Below are 17818 nucleotides of genomic sequence, written 5' to 3'. Positions count from 1 at the left end.
TGAGAATAAAAAGTGTATGATTTTGCCCCTACATTATGAGCTTGCCATACAGTATGTCAACGAGAATTTAGAGATCCAGACAAGGATTTAGGAAAAATCTTAGTTGAACTAACAACTCTGCTTCTGTCCAATACAGGATGATCTGCTAGATTAAATTCACCACTAATAATTAAATGTGTAGATTGATAATGATGCAAACCCTCAAAGAATTTAAAAAAAAGGAGGCACGAGAATCATTTGGAGCATGTATACACTGGCACAAGTATATACTAGAGTATGGCACAAAAGGGATCCCTGGAGTATTATAAATCTGCTTTCTGGATCCTTGTACGCATGTTGTATATAAAAAGTAGACAAATGCTACATGATTTAGAGGAATAGGAGGTAAAATGGCATTGTCTGTAAGATTTGTCCATATATCAGGAATGGCTAGAGGAGGAAAAGTCTTGTAAGAGAATTACAATTGGTAATGGCAGTAATGCCTTCTTTCTTTCATATGGAAAATTGAAACCTTGGACATTATGAGATGCAACTGTAATTGCCATGATGTGATTCTGAAGAAAGCATAACTATATTAGTTTGGATATAAAAGCGTATAGAAAAATGTAAAACCTTTTCAAGAATGATGAAACCATAATATAGGAATATTCTCAGCGGAGATGCTAGATCTCAGAAACACAAATACAGACCATCAATAGAAAATAGCCCAGACAAAATACTCCAAACGCCAGTCTGAGGAGAACATCTGGATAGCTGTTGATCAAAAAAGACAAACTCAAGCAGCGATGTAGGGTAAATTCTTGATTGAAGAAATTTTTTTTTTAAAAGTTCTAGTAAAAATAGGAGTATCCTCCTAGGACACCAGCACAAAAACTAGGGCATGCTGGCAGTAGGAGGGGTTATCCTGAGCCGGCCTATGGTTTTTGTTTATTTATTTTGCCAGTGTTCAATCCTCCTGTAATCAGCAATATAACCTGAACATTTAAGACTCCATGTGGTTGATTTACTAAAATTCAAGAGTGCAAAACCTGGTGCAGCTCTGCACAGGAACCAGTCATTTTCCAGATTTTTTTTGGACAAAGCTTAATTGAACACTTTGAAGTTGGAAGCAGATTGGCTGACATGCACAGCTACACCAGATTTTTCACTCTACAGTTTTAGTAAATCAACTCCATGTGTCCCTCAATGGACTCCAAAAAACTGAACAGTACAGTGAGTACAAAAATCCCTTTTTTCTGTACCTAAAATGTTCTTAGTCTGAAACAAGAAAATAAAGCCACCACATCTAGGTACTAGTAAGCAGTGGTATATTTGATTTTTGTTCCTAGGTTTAGTTATTCTTTAACATCTGCAGAATCTTTGTGCTTTTATGCAGTAGTGTAACATGAAGGTTTAAGGAGTCTCCCTAATGAATGAGAAAGAAATGCCTGTTGATTGTAATGGAAATGCAGTATACTTGTCACTTGGGTGAGTGAGCTGAATTGGAAGTACAATCTTCCTTCTATAAACTACTGTATACAGTACATTAAATGGTGATGAAGAGGGGAAGGCAAGTGGCTCCTTCCATATATACAGTGGAGTAGTAAGCATAACCACCCTGGGATAGGAAGTGCGTTTTAATGCAGCCACCTCATTTATTTTATTCTGGGGTTTGAAAATGCTTTAGATTCAATAATAAAAAATTAAAAAACACACAAGTAAATTTATTATTGATGTGTGTGCCTTACCTATTGCTTTCTTTTAAAATATTTACATTTTCATTTTAACTGATGCCATTCTAAAAATGTATATGGAACTAAAATGATAAAAAAGTTTACGTGATGCTGTATGACTCACTATACTTTACAGAATACTGTTTTGTTTCTTTTTCCATGTTAAAACATAATCTTTCCTCAACAAAGCCTTTGATTTGCTATACATTTGTAATATAATCAAACATTAAACATTCTCTCTTTTAGCACTCTGGATTATTATTATTAATAGCGTTAATGCTTTAAAAAGGTTAAGATTTTCTTATAGCTAGAGAGTGTAGGTACTTTCTCAGTGTGGGTGTCAACTGCGTAAATACAACACTAATAGAAATTACAAGTGTGGCAAGTCCTTTTATGACACACAGAAACAAAACCAGACATTTGGTGATGATTATCCTACTTACAAAGAAGTCCTCCTCAGATGAGCAGTACTATTGTGCAGCCCCTAAACCAAAGACATAACACAAATCATTATATAGAGCTGGGATAAAAGCCAGCAAGCTATTATCAAACAGATTACATTTTACACTAATTGGTAAGATTTATGTAAGAGTTGTAAAAATGAAAAAACCCTCAGTGCTGCCCTGTACAGTGCATTAAAACCTAAAGTCACTATAGTCACACTTTCAACCTATAACATACTTTTTCCAGGCTTATTCACATAAAACTGTGTTTACAAAGCTATTCTGACAAGCATTTTAGACCCTTTGTAAATTTATAAGGCTTTACTTGCCTTGTTGCTCTGAAATGGGAAAGCCCAAATCTGTCTGCTTGCATTTTCACTGCCCGTACAGACCGAAAATCCAGATAGTCCTATCTTTGGTAGGAGAGAGAAGTGACTGGATTCCAACTCTGAGTCACTGAGTAATGTAGGTAATTTGATTTTTTGCTATAAAGACTATTCACAACATTGCAGTAAAGCCGCATAGTGAAAATCTGGATTGGAAGCCCCAACATAATACCTGCTGACCCCTAAGGAACTGCTGAGTTTCTGGGTCCCCCTATAGTCTGCATGACCAGGAAACGAATCGTGGGCTTGTTTTTGTTGTTGGATAGACAACTTGGATAGGGTCTAGGGGAATATGGGATGCCCAACTTGACTTGAAATAAACTTGGAGGACAAAACTTCCTATTTCTGTACAGAAATACACAAACCCAGATAGCAAGGATAACTTGCCACAAATTTGTGGCAGTCTTGAATTGTAAGTCTGTTAACTTGCTGCACATTTTCACTGGCAGGTTGTACACTTGCAAAGCACTTTAAGCACAAGTTCTAGTTGACACTTTTCTAATTTGTAGCAAACTTGTGTTGCAAGTCTCCAGCAAGAGCAAAGTTGCAGTGGTGAGTCTACAGCAAGAGCTCTGCAAGTCTACAGCATGAATATTCAGCCACAGTGACCCCTGTGGTAGGATGACTATTTCACAACATAACTGAACCAGAACTTCCAGCAGACTTGCAGAATGTTTGCAAAGAAAGTTTATCTGGAGTCATGCAATGCAGACTTGCTGCAATTGTGCAACTTATGAAGCTTAGCAAGTAATTTTTAAGCTTGCAGCACAATTGCTTGCTATCTGGGAAGATGGATCTTGGACTTTCTACTCCCTCTGGAGTGGCTTCTGTCTCTTATCGGATTAGTAGCACAGTTTCTGTAATGAGCACTTGTTCACCTCTAAATGAACCTCCTTAGACCCCGGCTAGAAACCACCAGCCCACCTTGCTGCCTTGAAGTGTATCCCAGAGCAAGGGATTCCAGAACAGACTTGAAACACTGTCCTAAGGAAAACTGGTTGGGTCCTTGTCCTGCAGCTGTAGGAGACACTGCTGTCAGGCCTTTCGCTGGGCTAGTTTCTTTCCTGGCTAACAGGCTGTCCTTCCCCGATCGACTGTAGGGCAGTGGAAATCCCTCTTACAGCTTCCTTCCTTCCTCAAGCCTCCAACCTGGAGGCAGACCCCATTTCTCTGGGGCCTCCTCCCGGGCCAAACACACAGCAGCACTTCCACACTCATAATCATCTTCATCATTTATACGTAAAGCGCTGCTAAACCAAAAAAAGCACACATGTATTATATTGCAGCTCACCAATTTTTAGATGTGATGGCTTCATTGGTTTTCTTTTTTAGGTTGAGACAAACCATTTACCACTGACAGGGATGTTAAAGTGATTGTAAGGCTTCCATTTTTTTTTTTTTTTTAAAATAACAAACTTGTCATACTTACCTCCACTGTGCAGTTCATTTTGCACAGTGGCCTCGATCCTCGACTTCTGGGGTCCCAATGTGCTGGTAGCTCCTCTGCGCATCGCATAGCCCCCTAGGAGAAGCGCTGTCCCGGGGGGGTTATCTTGCGGACACACTCCCGAGTCCACCACTTGCGTCCATGGATGGAGAATGCCGGACTCGGCCCCGCCCCCTGGCACCCACATCATTGGATTTGATTGACAGCAGCGGGAACCAATGGCTGCGCTGTTATCAATCTATCCAATCAAGAGCTAAGACAATGGGCAGAGGGGAAGAGCACGTCTCCTGCCTGAGAAATACAGGGCTCAGGTGAGTAAACCGCATAGGACTCATTAAGGTGAAAAAACATGAGGGTTTACAACCCCTTTAAAGTTGGAGTTTGGTTTCAATTTGTTAATGTATCTAAATCTGCAAGTAAATCCAACACTACCCTCCCTCTAGACTGGCAACGCTGCTATCCAAAGATATCTCTGTTGCTCCTTTACCCAGAGTGTAGGCACTCTAATACAGGAGGTGTGTCACTTGCCACACCACCAGGTGAAATCAGAAGGACTAAAAAGCCTAAAAAAAAGAAAACAAATTCAGCAACCATGTCTAATGATTGGTAAGCTACAATATATTACATTTTTGGGTATGGGTTTAACACCGCTTTAAATTCTATCTGCAAATTTTTTTCTGCTTTGTTTTGATATGGGGGGGTGGGGTAATAATTTCTGTTTTTGTTAATTTCTGTAGAGTGCAGTGATTTTGGCAAAATTACTGATTCTATTCTTTTTTTTTTCCCTTTATTTTGTTGTCTGATTCCCACGTGCATCTTGTGAACCATAAGAGAGTTCACAGTAATGTAAAGGATACTCTTCATCTGTATCTATGTATAGTGAACACGTTTTTTTTTTACTTGGGAAGTAGTTTAATAGGGAGGGTGAAAATGTCCTCATACAGTGGTCATTTGCTTTTTTCATGGTTTATAATCCAACAGTGTAAGTAAAAAGAAATACAGCTCTAATAAATGCACTTTAAATTTAATTTGTGGAAATTCCCAGCGATATCAATAGATAGAAGATATTGGTTCTTTAACCATGTTACAGTGAGGGAAAATGTATAACTTTTTTGAAATGCATTTTTCTGGAATTTTTGTTGTTCTTATTCTGTCTCTCACTGTTAAAATAAACCTACCATTAAAATTATAGACTGATCGTTTCTTTGTCAGTGGGCAAATGTACAAAATCAGCAGTGTATCAAATACTTTTTTGCTTCACTGTACATGTTGAACATGTTTTCAGAAAGACAGATCGCTGATACTAACAGTAAGTCAAAATTAGATTTACAATGTTTTGCTGATTTTTGTAAAGTTAAATTTGTAAGTCATCTCCTACAATGCCTGATTGTCATCAGAGTTTCTCAAAAATTCTTAGTGGATTATGTGAGGGAATAGGTACTTTTCTTAAGTAAATGGTTCAGCTTTTGTATACAAAAAAAACATAGTGAATAAACATACAGTATGCTTAACACAATCTCCACAATAATAAGATTTTTGTACTCAATGTATAATCCCTTTCTTGGAGACTAGGGATGAGCCGAACACCCCCCCTGTTCGGTTCGCACCAGAACATGCGAACTGGAAAAAAGTTCGTTCGAACACGCGAACACCGTTAAAGTCTATGGGACACGAACATGAATAATCAAAAGTGCTAATTTTAAAGACTAATATGCAAGTTATTGTCATAAAAAGTGTTTGGGGACCTGGGTCCTGCCCCAGAGGACATGGATCAATGCAAAAAAAAAGTTTTAAAAACGGCCGTTTTTTCAGGAGCAGTGATTTTAATAATGCTTAAAGTCAAACAATAAAAGTGTAATATCCCTTTAAATTTCGTACCTGGGGGGTGTCTATAGTATGCCTGTAAAGGGGCGCATGTTTCCTGTGTTTAGAACAGTCTGACAGCAAAATGACATTTTGAAGGAAAAAACTCATTTAAAACTACCCGCGGCTATTGTATTGCCGACAATACACATAGAAGTTCATTGATAAAAACGGCATGGGAATTCCCCAAAGGGGAACCCCGAACCAAAATTTTTAAAAAAAAAATGACGTGGGAGTCCCCCTAAATTCCATACCAGGCCCTTCAGGTCTGGTATGGATATTAAGGGGAACCCCGGCCAAAATTTAAAAAAAAAAATGACGTGGGGTTCCCCCTAAATTCCATACCAGACCCTTCAGGTCTGGTATGGATTTTAAGGGGAACCCCGCGCCAAAAAAAAAAACGGCATGGGGTCCCCCCAAAAATCCATACCAGACCCTTATCCGAGCACGCAACCTGGCAGGCCGCAGGAAAAGAGGGGGGGACGAGAGTGCGGCCCCCCCTCCTGAACCGTACCAGGCCACATGCCCTCAACATTGGGAGGGTGCTTTGGGGTAGCCCCCCAAAACACCTTGTCCCCATGTTGATGAGGACAAGGGCCTCATCCCCACAACCCTGGCCGGTGGTTGTGGGGGTCTGCGGGCGGGGGGCTTATCGGAATCTGGAAGCCCCCTTTAACAAGGGGACCCCCAGATCCCGGCCCCCCCCCTGTGTGAAATGGTAAGGGGGTACAAAAGTACCCATACCATTTCACTAAAAAACTGTCAAAAATGTTAAAAATGACAAGAGACAGTTTTTGACAATTCCTTTATTTAAATACTTCTTCTTTCTTCTATCTTCCTTCATCTTCTGGTTCTTATGGCTCTTCTGGTTCTTCCTCCGGCGTTCTCGTCCAGCATCTCCTCCGCGGCGTCTACTATCTTCTTCTCCTCGGGCCGCTCCGCACCCATGGCATGGGGGGAGGCTCCCGCTCTTCTCTTCTTCTTCATCTTCTTCTCTTCTTCTCTTCTTCATTTTCTTCTCCGGGCCGCTCCGCATCCATGCTGGCATGGAGGGAGGCTCCCGCTGTGTGACGGCGCTCCTCGTCTGACAGTTCTTAAATAACGGGGGGCGGGGCCACCCGGTGACCCCGCCCCCCCTCTGACGCACGGTGACTTGACGGGACTTCCCTGTGACGTCACGGGGAATGCCACAGGGAAGTCCCGTCATGTCCCGTGCGTCAGAGGGGGGGCGGGGTCACCGGGTGGCCCCGCCCCCCGTTATTTAAGAACTGTCAGACGAGGAGCGCCGTCACACAGCGGGAGCCTCCCTCCATGCTAGCATGTGTGAGGAGCGGCCCGGAGAAGAAAATGAAGAAGAGAAGAAAAGAAGAAGAGAAGAAGAGAAGAGCGGGAGCCTCCCCCCCATGCCATGGGTGCGGAGCGGCCCGAGGAGAAGAAGATAGAAGACGCCACGGAGGAGATGCTGGACGAGAACACCGGAGGAAGAACCAGAAGAGCCAGAAGAACCAGAAGATGAAGGAAGATAGAAGAAAGAAGAAGTATTTAAATAAAGGAATTGTCAAAAACTGTCTCTTGTCATTTTTAACATTTTTGACAGTTTTTTAGTGAAATGGTAGGGGTACTTTTGTACCCCCTTACCATTTCACACAGGGGGGGGGCCGGGATCTGGGGGTCCCCTTGTTAAAGGGGGCTTCCAGATTCCGATAAGCCCCCCGCCCGCAGACCCCCACAACCACCGGCCAGGGTTGTGGGGATGAGGCCCTTGTCCTCATCAACATGGGGACAAGGTGTTTTGGGGGGCTACCCCAAAGCACCCTCCCAATGTTGAGGGCATGTGGCCTGGTACGGTTCAGGAGGGGGGGGGCCGCACTCTCGTCCCCCCCTCTTTTCCTGCGGCCTGCCAGGTTGCGTGCTCGGATAAGGGTCTGGTATGGATTTTTGGGGGGACCCCACGCCATTTTTTTTTTTTTTTTGGCGCGGGGTTCCCCTTAAAATCCATATCAGACCTGAAGGGCCTGGTATGGAATTTAGGGGGACTCCCACGTCATTTTTTTTTTTTACATTTTGGTTCGGGGTTCCCCTTTGGGGAATTCCCATGCCGTTTTTATCAATGAACTTCTATGTGTATTGTCGGCAATGCAATAGCCGCAGGTTTTAAATGAGTTTTTTCCTTCAAAATGTCATTTTGCTGTCAGACTGTTCTAAACACAGGAAACATGCGCCCCTTTACAGGCATACTATAGACACCCCCCAGGTACGAAATTTAAAGGGATATTACATTTTTATTGTTTGACTTTAAGCATTATTAAAATCACTGCTCCTGAAAAAACGGCCGTTTTTAAAACTTTTTTTTCCATTGATCCATGTCCCCTGGGGCAGGACCTGGGTCCCCAAACACTTTTTATGACAATAACTTGCATATTAGCCTTTAAAATTAGCACTTTTGATTTCTCCCATAGACTTTTAAAGGGTGTTCCGCGGCATTCGAATTTGCCGCGAACACCCCAAATTGTTTGCTGTTCGGCGAACTTGCGAACAGCCAATGTTCGAGTCGAACATGAGTTCGACTCGAACTCGAAGCTCATCCCTATTGGAGACCATTAAAATTCTTTAACCTCTACGGCAGGGGTGGGCATATCATTTTTCCAAAGGGCCACGGGAGAAACTAGGACTGTTATAGAGGGCAAAACTTAATTCTGCTCAATATTACTTTTGGACCTGGGAAGGTCCATAAGTATGTGAACATATAAAAAACAAACACCTAGTGCTAGGAATAATAGGCATGAATAGGTCATGAAATAGGTCTATTTCTGATGGGTGGTCAGGGGTGGCAAAAACAGGCAGCTGACAGGCTCAAAGAATCATGCTGACAGTGGAGGCATCGTGGGCTTGGTAGGGACAACCAAAGAGAGGATGTGGCTCTGGGGCAGAACTTTACCCAGGTCTGCTTTAGGGTATACTGTTGCCTACAGGAGGACTGGACACTGGCAAACAAAAAAACTGTAGGCCAGCCCAAGATAACCCATTTTACTATCAGCATGCCTACATTTTGTACCAAAGAAATACTGGGAGCATAATCACAAATACAGAAGGGTTGAAATCTGTGTCCCTAATGCAGTCAATAAAAACTAATTTTAGTTAGTACAAAAATCATATTACTTTTAGGTCTATTAAGGAACAGATGAAGTCTTTACTTATTGGAAAGTCCAAAGGTAGTCCACCTGCATGGTGGACAACACAGCAAAGACCTAGTAGGGTAAGCCCTAACAGGAAAGAGAGGAACCTGGTCCTTGACACCATAAGATTTAACAATGGTCTGTCTGAGCTGCCTAGAGTGGCACAAGAAGCCAGCACACCCTTCTAGGGACCATCAGGAATAACAAAAAATAACTGAATGAAGCAGTGGCTTACAGGTAAACTTACAAAAAAACAAAAGAAATAGCACATGTATGCCCAAAATGGAACACATCTCTAAACCAATGGTTATATTAAAATGAAAAGCTCAGTCTATAAGTCCATTAATTAAAATTACTATGGCTGCCATTGTAAGGGTGTCAACTCTGAAATATATGGAAAGAGAAGAGAGAGGGGGGTGAACACTCACAGGATATAAAATAAAAGTGCTCATTAATTGTACTCAGCCCTGGAAGGTCCTACTGTCATGCAGGCTCTGCCAGTGGAAGGAGCTGTGAGCTCCAAGCGCGTAGTCTGTATTTTCCAGTTCCAGCCCCAAATTGAATCCCCTCCAGGGACGTCATTTCCAACCTTACATTCCACACTGGTTCAGCATGAGACTTCCTGAATCTACAGGGGCTTCTGTGCCTCCAACCATCTCCATAAGGTGTTGTCTAGTTAAAAAGATTAGTGCAAAGGGAAGGTCTTTGTTGCCTTAGGGGCCCTATAAGATCCAAGGCCATCTAGTTTCAAAGTGGTTTGCAGTACCTCAGTAAGAGCTGTAACAGTCTCCTTTCGATTGGGATTTCAGTGACTCAGAATCAGACAAGGTAAATTACATACAGAATATGCAGGAGATGGCTCAGGTGCATGCTTATGGCTTCTACAGTCAGAGTAAGCAAATTGTTAGAAAATTTGTGTCATTAAGTCCGGCTTGAACATTGTAAAAACCTCAGGCAAGAGGGCAGAGAACCCAGCTACACCATAAGACTCTGAGGCCTGGTTCACACCTATGTTTTTTTAGTGCGTTTTCAGTTTTGCAGAAACACGCTACAGTCCATTTAACCACTTGACGACCGCCGCACGACGATGTACGTCAGCAGAGCGGCACGGGCAGGCAAAAGGACTTACAGGTACGTCCTTACCTGCCCGCGGGTGGGGGGTCCGATCGGACCCCCCCCGGTCCCTGCGGCGGTCGTCAAATCCTCCCCGGCGATCGGTGGTGAGGGGGAGGCCATCCATTCGTGGCCCCCCCTTGCGATCTCTCCCAGCCAATGGGATCATTTCCCTGCCTCTGTATTGTACACAGAGGCAGAGGAAATGATGTCATCTCTCCTCGGCATTTTCCATTCCGGCGCCAAGGAGAGAAGACTGGAATGTGAGTGCACCAACACAGCACATCCCAGTAGAACATGCCAGGCACACAATACACCCCCAACCCCCCCCCCCATTACCCCCCGATCACCCCCCCCCGTCACACTGACACCAAGCAGTTTTTTTTTCCTCATTACTGCATGGTGTCAGTTTGTGACAGTGTGGTGGGACAGTTACTGTTAGCCCCCTTTAGGTCTAGGGTACCCCCTAACCCCCTCCCAATAAAGTTTTAACCCCTTGATCACCCCCCGTCACCAGTGTCGCTAAGCGATCATTTTTCTGATCGCTGTATTAGTGTCACTGGTGACACTAGTTAGGGAGGTAAATATTTAGGTTCGCCGTCAGCGTTTTATAGTGACAGGGACCCCCATATACTATCTAATAAATGTTTTAACCCCTTGATTGCCCCCTAGTTAACCCTTTCACCACTGATCACCGTATAACCGTTACGGGTGACGCTGGTTAGTTAGTTTATTTTTTATAGTGTCAGGGCACCCACCGTTTATTACCGAGTAAAGGTTTAGCCCCCTGATCGCCCGGCGGTGATATGCGTCGCCCCAGGCAGCGTCAGGTTAGTGCCAGTAGCGCTAACACCAACGCACGCACCGTACACCTCCCTTAGTGGTATAGTATCTGAACGGATCAATATCTGATCCGATCAGATCTATACTAGCGTCCCCAGCAGTTTAGGGTTCCCAAAAACGCAGTGTTAGCGGGATCAGCCCAGATACCGGCTAGCACCTGCATTTTGCCCCTCCGCCCGGCCCAGCCCACCCAAGTGCAGTATCGATTGATCACTGTCACTTACAAAACTCTAAACGCATAACTGCAACGTTCGCAGAGTCAGGCCTGATCCCTGCGATCGCTAATAGTTTTTTTGGTAGCGTTTAGGTGAACTGGCAAGCGCCAGCGGCCTAGTACACCCCGGTCGTAGTCAAACCAGCACTGCAGTAACACTTGGTGACGTGGCGAGTCCCATAAGTGCAGTTCAAGCTGGTGAGGTGGCAAGCACAAGTAGTGTCCCGCTGCCACCAAGAAGACAAACAGGCCCGTCGTGCCCATAATGCCCTTCCTGCTGCATTCGCCAATCCTAATTGGGAACCCACCACTTCTGCAGCGCCCGTACTTTCCCCATTCACATCCCCAACCAAATGCAGTCAGCTGCATGAGAGGCATTTTCTTTATGTCCTCCCGAGTACCCCTACCCAACGAACCCCCCAAAAAAGATGTTGTGTCTGCAGCAAGCACAGATATAGGCGTGACACCCGCTTTTATTGTCCCTCCTGTCCTGACAATCCTGGTCTTTGCATTGGTGAATGTTTTGAACGCTACCATACACTAGTTGAGTATTAGCGTAGCGTATAGCATTGCACAGACTAGGCACACTTTCACAGGGTCTCCCAAGATGCCATCGCATTTTGAGAGACCCGAACCTGGAACCGGTTACAGTTATAAAAGTTAGTTACAAAAAAAAGTGTAAAAAAAAATATATATATATAAAATAAAAAAAAAAATAGTTGTCGTTTTATTGTTCTCTCTCTCTCTATTCTCTCTCTATTGTTCTGCTCTTTTTTACTGTATTCTATTCTGCAATGTTTTATTGTTATTATGTTTTATCACGTTTGCTTTTCAGGTATGCAATTTTTTATACTTTACCGTTTACTGTGTTTTATTGTTAACCATTTTTATGTCTTCAGGTGCGCCATTCACGACTTTGAGTGGTTATACCAGAATGATGCCTGCAGGTTTAGGTATCATCTTGGTATCATTCTTTTCAGCCAGCGGTCGGCTTTCATGTAAAAGCAATTTTAGCAGCTATTTAGCCTCTAGACTGCTTTTACAAGCAGTGGGAGGGAATGCCCCCCCCCACCGTCTTCCGTGTTTTTCTCTGGCTCTCCTGTCTCAACAGGGAACCTGAGAATGCAGCCAGTGATTCAGCCAGCTGACCATAGAGCTGATCAGAGACCAGAGTGGCTCCAAACATTTCTATGGCCTAAGAAACCAGAAGCTACGAGCATTTCATGACTTAGATTTCGCCGGATGTAAACAGCGCCATTGGGAAATTGGGAATGCATTTTATCACACCGATCTTGGTGTGGTCAGATGCTTTGAGGGCAGAGGAAAGATCTAGGGTCTAATAGACCCCAATTTTTTCAAAAAAGAGTACCTGTCACTACCTATTGCTATCATAGGGGATATTTACATTCCCTGAGATAACAATAAAAATGATTAAAAAAAAAAAAATGAAAGGAACAGTTTAAAAATAAGATAAAAAAGCAAAAAAATAAATAAATAAATAAAATTTAAAAAAAGCACCCCTGTCGCCCCCTGCTCTCGCGCTAAGGCGAACGCAAGCGGCGGTCTGTCGTCAAACGTAAACAGCAATTGCACCATGCATGTGAGGTATCACCCCGAAGGTCAGATCGAGGGCAGTAATTTTAGCAGTAGACCTCCTCTGTAAATCTAAAGTGGTAACCTGTAAAGGCTTTTAAAGGCTTTTAAAAATGTATCTATTTTGTTGCCACTGCACGTTTGTGCGCAATTGTAAAGCATGTCATGTTTGGTATCCATGTACTCGGCCTAAGATCATCTTTTTTATTTCATCAAACATTTGGGCATTTAGTGTGTTTTAGTGCATTTAAATTTAAAAAAGTGTGTTTTTTCCCCAAAAAATGCGTTTGAAAAATCGCTGCGCAAATACTGTGTGAAAAAAAAAATGAAACACCCACCATTTTAATCTGTAGGGCATTTGCTTTAAAAAAAATATAATGTTTGGGGGTTCAAAGTAATTTTCTTGCAAAAAAAAATAATTTTTCCATGTAAACAAAAAGTGTCAGAAAGGGCTTTGTCTTCAAGTGGTTAGAAGAGTGGGTAATGTGTGACATAAGCTTTGTGCATAAAATGCCAGGACAGTTCAACCCCCCCCCCCCCCAAATGACCCCATTTTGGAAAGTAGACACCCCAAGCTATTTGCTGAGAGTCATGTCGAGTCCATGGAATATTTTATATTATGACACAAGTTGCGGGAAAGAGAGACATTTTTTTTTTCACAAAGTTGTCACTAAATGATATATTGTTTAAACATGCCATGGGAATATGTGAAATTACACCCCAAAATACATTCTGCTGCTTCTCCTGAGTACGGGATACCACATGTGTGAGACTTTTTGGGAGCCTAGCCATGTACGGGACCCCGAAAACCAAGCACTGCCTTCAGGCTTTCTAAGGGCGTAAATTTTTGATTTCACTCTTCACTGCCTATCACAGTTTTGGAGGCCATGGAATGCCCAGGTGGCACAAAACCCCCCCAAATGACCCCATTTTGGAAAGTAGATACCCCAAGCTATTTGCTGAGAGGTATAGTGTGTATTTTGCAGACCTCACTTTTTGTCACAATGTTTTGAAAATTGAAAAAAGAAAAAAAAAATGTTTTTTCTTGTCTTTCTTCATTTTCAAAAACAAATGAGAGCTGCAAAATACTCACCATGCCTCTCAGCAAATAGCTTGGGGTGTCTACTTTCCAAAATGGGGTCATTTGGGGGGGTTTTGTGCCATCTGGGCATTTTATGGCCTTCAAAACTGTGATAGGTAGTGAGGAGTGAAATCAAAAATTTACACCCTTAGAAATCCTGAAGGCGGTGATTGGTTTTCGGGGCCCCGTACGAGGCTAGGCTAGGCCCACACATGTGGTATCCCCGTACTCAGGAGAAGCAGCTGAATGTATTTTGGGGTGCAATTCCACATAGGCCCATGGCCTGTGTGAGCAATATATCATTTAGTGACAACTTTTTGTAAATTTTTTTTTTTTTTTTGTCATTATTCAATCACTTGGGACAAAAAAAATAAATATTCAATGGGTTCAACATGCCTTTCAGCAATTTCCTTGGGGTGTCTACTTTCCAAAATGGGGTCATTTGGGGGGGGTTTGTACTGCCCTGCCATTTTAGCACCTCAAGAAAGGACATAGGCAACCATAAACTAAAAGCTGTTTAAATTCCAGAAAATGTACCCTAGTTTGTAGACGCTATAACTTTTGCGCAAACCAATAAATATACGCTTATTGACATTTTTTTTACCAAAGAAATGTGGCTGAATACATTTTGGCCTAAATGTATGACTAAAATTGAGTTTATTGGATTTTATTTTATAACGAAAAGTAGAAAATATCATTTTTTTTCAAAATTTTCAGTCTTTTTCCGTTTATAGCGCAAAAAATAAAAACCGCAGAGGTGATCAAATACCATTAAAAGAAAGCTCTATTTGTGGGAAGAAAAGGACGCAAATTTCGTTTGGGTACAGCATTGCATGACCGCGCAATTAGCAGTTAAAGCGACGCAGTGCCAAATTGGAAAAAGTCCTCTGGTCCTTAGGCAGCATAATGGTCCGGGGCTAAAGTGGTTAAGATGGTTTTCTGTGGGTCATGTTCACATCTGTGCATTTTATGGAAATGGCAGGGACTTTTTACTGGTTTTTGGTTCCATAGACTTCAATGGGTCAAAATCATGTATTGAAACACGCAAAATACACCTGCAATATGCAAAATTCAAACCTGCATAGGTGTGAATCAGGCCTTACTTGGATGGCCAGAAATTACCAATGCTTCACATGGCATTTTGCAAATGGAGCAGAGGCAGGAGATGCTTCCTCAATACTGTATGGAAGGTAAGAAACACTTCACTCAGTGGATGATATCAATATGCAGTCCAACAGCATTAACCCCTTCCACAGCAGGGCGAGGGGGAAACAGGGAATAATAGCACCCAGCAACTAGCAAAATTGAGGGAGGCCTGACTGGCCTACTCACTGACTTTGTTTTCAGAAACAAGGCAAGCACAAAGGCAAAGTCAGCAGCTCTGGACCTGGGAAGCGACCTGCAACTAACTAACCAGAACAGAGTCTGCAAAGTCTGGGTAACCCAGTGCCTGAAGATCACTTCCAGGCTAGCTCCACAACATCCAGTCCAGCCTGGTCCAGATGTGATAAGGTCCAAAAGCCAGGCTGAGGACAACCGCTCCAGATAGCTACTACTAAGAGGTAAAAACTCTAGTAGTGAAGTAAGGAAGAGTCTTGACTGAAGAATGAAAATTAAAGAAGCAGGAAAAATATGTTAGAAAAACAGGCTAGTCTTGGAAATATTAAACAAAAATTGTGTTGCGCTGTCAATATAAAGTGCATAAGGTCCTTATAACCATCATACAACCAAATTAAAAAATGAGTGCAATTTAGAAATTAAATAAGCAAATGATTGAGAAATTCATAAACAATCCATAAAAGTCCAGAGAAAAAGTGCTTTTGTGCAAAAAAGTTCATATAAACATTTGAGTGTTAACAAGAACCAGTGCTCCAGAAGTGAACGAAGAGGGATTCTTCACACCCAGAAAGTGTACACCCCACTCACAAGACACTTACCAGCTGTTAAGGCCCCAAGATGATGGTCTGGCTGCACCTTATCCCAATATGCCTATGGGATGAACGGATACCAGGAGCCGGGGTTCCAAAATGGATAAACCAGGCAATCACAACAATCCACAATCAGCTGCTGGGACCCCAAAGGGAGGGAGGTATGGCTGTGCCTTATTCCGATATCCCTATGAGATAGATGAATGCCAAGAGCTGGGGTTCCAAGATGGATTAACCATGCAGTCAGAATGATCCAACAGTGTACTAAATGAGGAGGGGAAACAAAGGAGGAACTCATGGTGTAGTATTACAAGTTTAAGTTTTTAATAAAGGTTAAAAGTATATACAACAAGCAGGAGTAAACTTGCATAGTAAATAATCATACACATGCAGCACCCTGGCAGGCATGATCGTGTCACCACTGTAGCTCCTACTGATGTATTTGATTCAAAAGAACATTATTAAGGGATAAAGGAGTACTCCTTTATCCCTTGATAATGTTTTTTTGAACGAAACACCCGCCGGGGTGCTGCACATGTATATTTATTTACTGTGCTTTGTAAACTCCTTTGTTTCCCCCCCCCCCTCATTGAGTACACTGTTGGATCGTGTTGACTGCATGGTTAATCCATCTTGGAACCCCAGCTCTTGGCATCCATCCCATAGGGATATTGGGATAAGGCACAGCCATACCTCCCTCTTGGGGTTCCAGCAGCTGATTGTGGATTGTTGTGATTGCTTAGTTTATCCATTTTGGAACCCCTGCTCCTGGTATCCAGCCATCCCATAGGGATACTGGGATAAGGAGCAGCCAGACCTCCATCTTTGGGTCCCAGCAGCTGATTGTGGATCATTGTGAATTCTTGGTTTATCCATTTTGGAACCCTTGGGGTCTCAACAGCTGGCAAGTGGCTTGTGAGTGGGGTGTGTGGGGTGTGAAGAATCCCTCTTCATTCACTTCTGAAGCACTGGTTCTTGTTAATACTAAAATGTTTATATTAACTTTTTTGCACAAAAGCCCTTATTCTCTGGACTTGAATTTTTCAGTCATTTGTTTATTTAATTTTTAAACTGCACTCATTTTTTCACTTGATTGTATAATGGTTATAATGACCTTATGCACGTTATATTAATAGCGCAACACAATTTTTGTTTTAATGGTTTGTTTATTGTATATATGTCGTGAGCGCACCTATTACTGATATATATTTTTGTCGTTAGATGGTGACACTTCTATTGTTGTATAGTGACACTTTAGCGCAACTTATTTTTATTTTAGTAGTCTTGGAAACAGAGGAGCTGAAGAAAAGATGCCCATTCTCCTACAACATAAACAAAAAACTGAGGTATGCTGGTAGTAGTAAGGGTTATCCTAAGCAGGCCTACAATTCTTTAGTTTGCCAGTGACCAGTACTCCTATAAGAGTTAGAGTACAACCACAAGGTTAGAGAATTTCTGTGTGCTTCAATAATGAGAGAAAATATTACTTTAACATAACGATATATCATTTTTATCATTGCCCCTTGTACACATACTTCTTGGGATTGTCTCAGGTATTCGCTTGTTTGCATCAGGTTTCGTTCAATTTCTTGAGTCTTCAGTTGCTGCCTTACATAATTCATATGCTCCAACCCTGAAAAGGACAAAACATAAATTTAAACACAATTCCTATGGCGACTAATATGGGCAACCCTAGTAATGCTAATATAATAAAACTATAACATTTTGACTTTCAAAGCTGTGTTATTTTTTTCCAGTGTCTTATAAATCCTCACATGGTGCAAAGTGTTTAAAATGTAAAGATTACAGAAGATTTGTAACTTTTAAAAATGTTGCATTCAGCACTGAGATACAGTATCTCACAAAAGTAAGTACACCCCTCACATTTTGGTAAATATTTTTTATATCTGTTCATGTGTCAACACTGAAGAAATTAGACTTTGCTACAATGTAAAGTAGTGAGTGTACAGCTTGTATAACAGTGTAAATTTGCTGTCCCCTCAAAATAACTCAACACAC

At 42.2% G+C, this 17818-nt stretch overlaps 1 protein-coding gene across 1 annotated transcript in view; it reads right to left on the bottom strand.

The window, feature by feature from the left end:
- Nucleotides 1-17818, bottom strand: part of TRPM6 (transient receptor potential cation channel subfamily M member 6) — a 318859-nt gene that overhangs the window by 140323 nt on the left and 160718 nt on the right. The window contains exons 29-30 of the mRNA XM_073634261.1: nt 17335-17432; nt 2156-2196 (exon numbers count right to left, since the gene is read on the bottom strand). Coding sequence (XP_073490362.1) covers nt 2156-2196; nt 17335-17432 — 139 coding nt within the window. The remainder of the gene's footprint in view (nt 1-2155; nt 2197-17334; nt 17433-17818) is intronic.

The sequence above is a fragment of the Aquarana catesbeiana genome, linkage group LG01, assembly GCF_042186555.1.
Source record: "Aquarana catesbeiana isolate 2022-GZ linkage group LG01, ASM4218655v1, whole genome shotgun sequence".
In the NCBI taxonomy this organism is placed as follows: domain Eukaryota; kingdom Metazoa; phylum Chordata; class Amphibia; order Anura; family Ranidae; genus Aquarana; species Aquarana catesbeiana.
The sequence above is the reverse complement of the archived record's forward strand: the minus strand, read 5'-3'. Positions and strand labels throughout refer to the sequence as shown.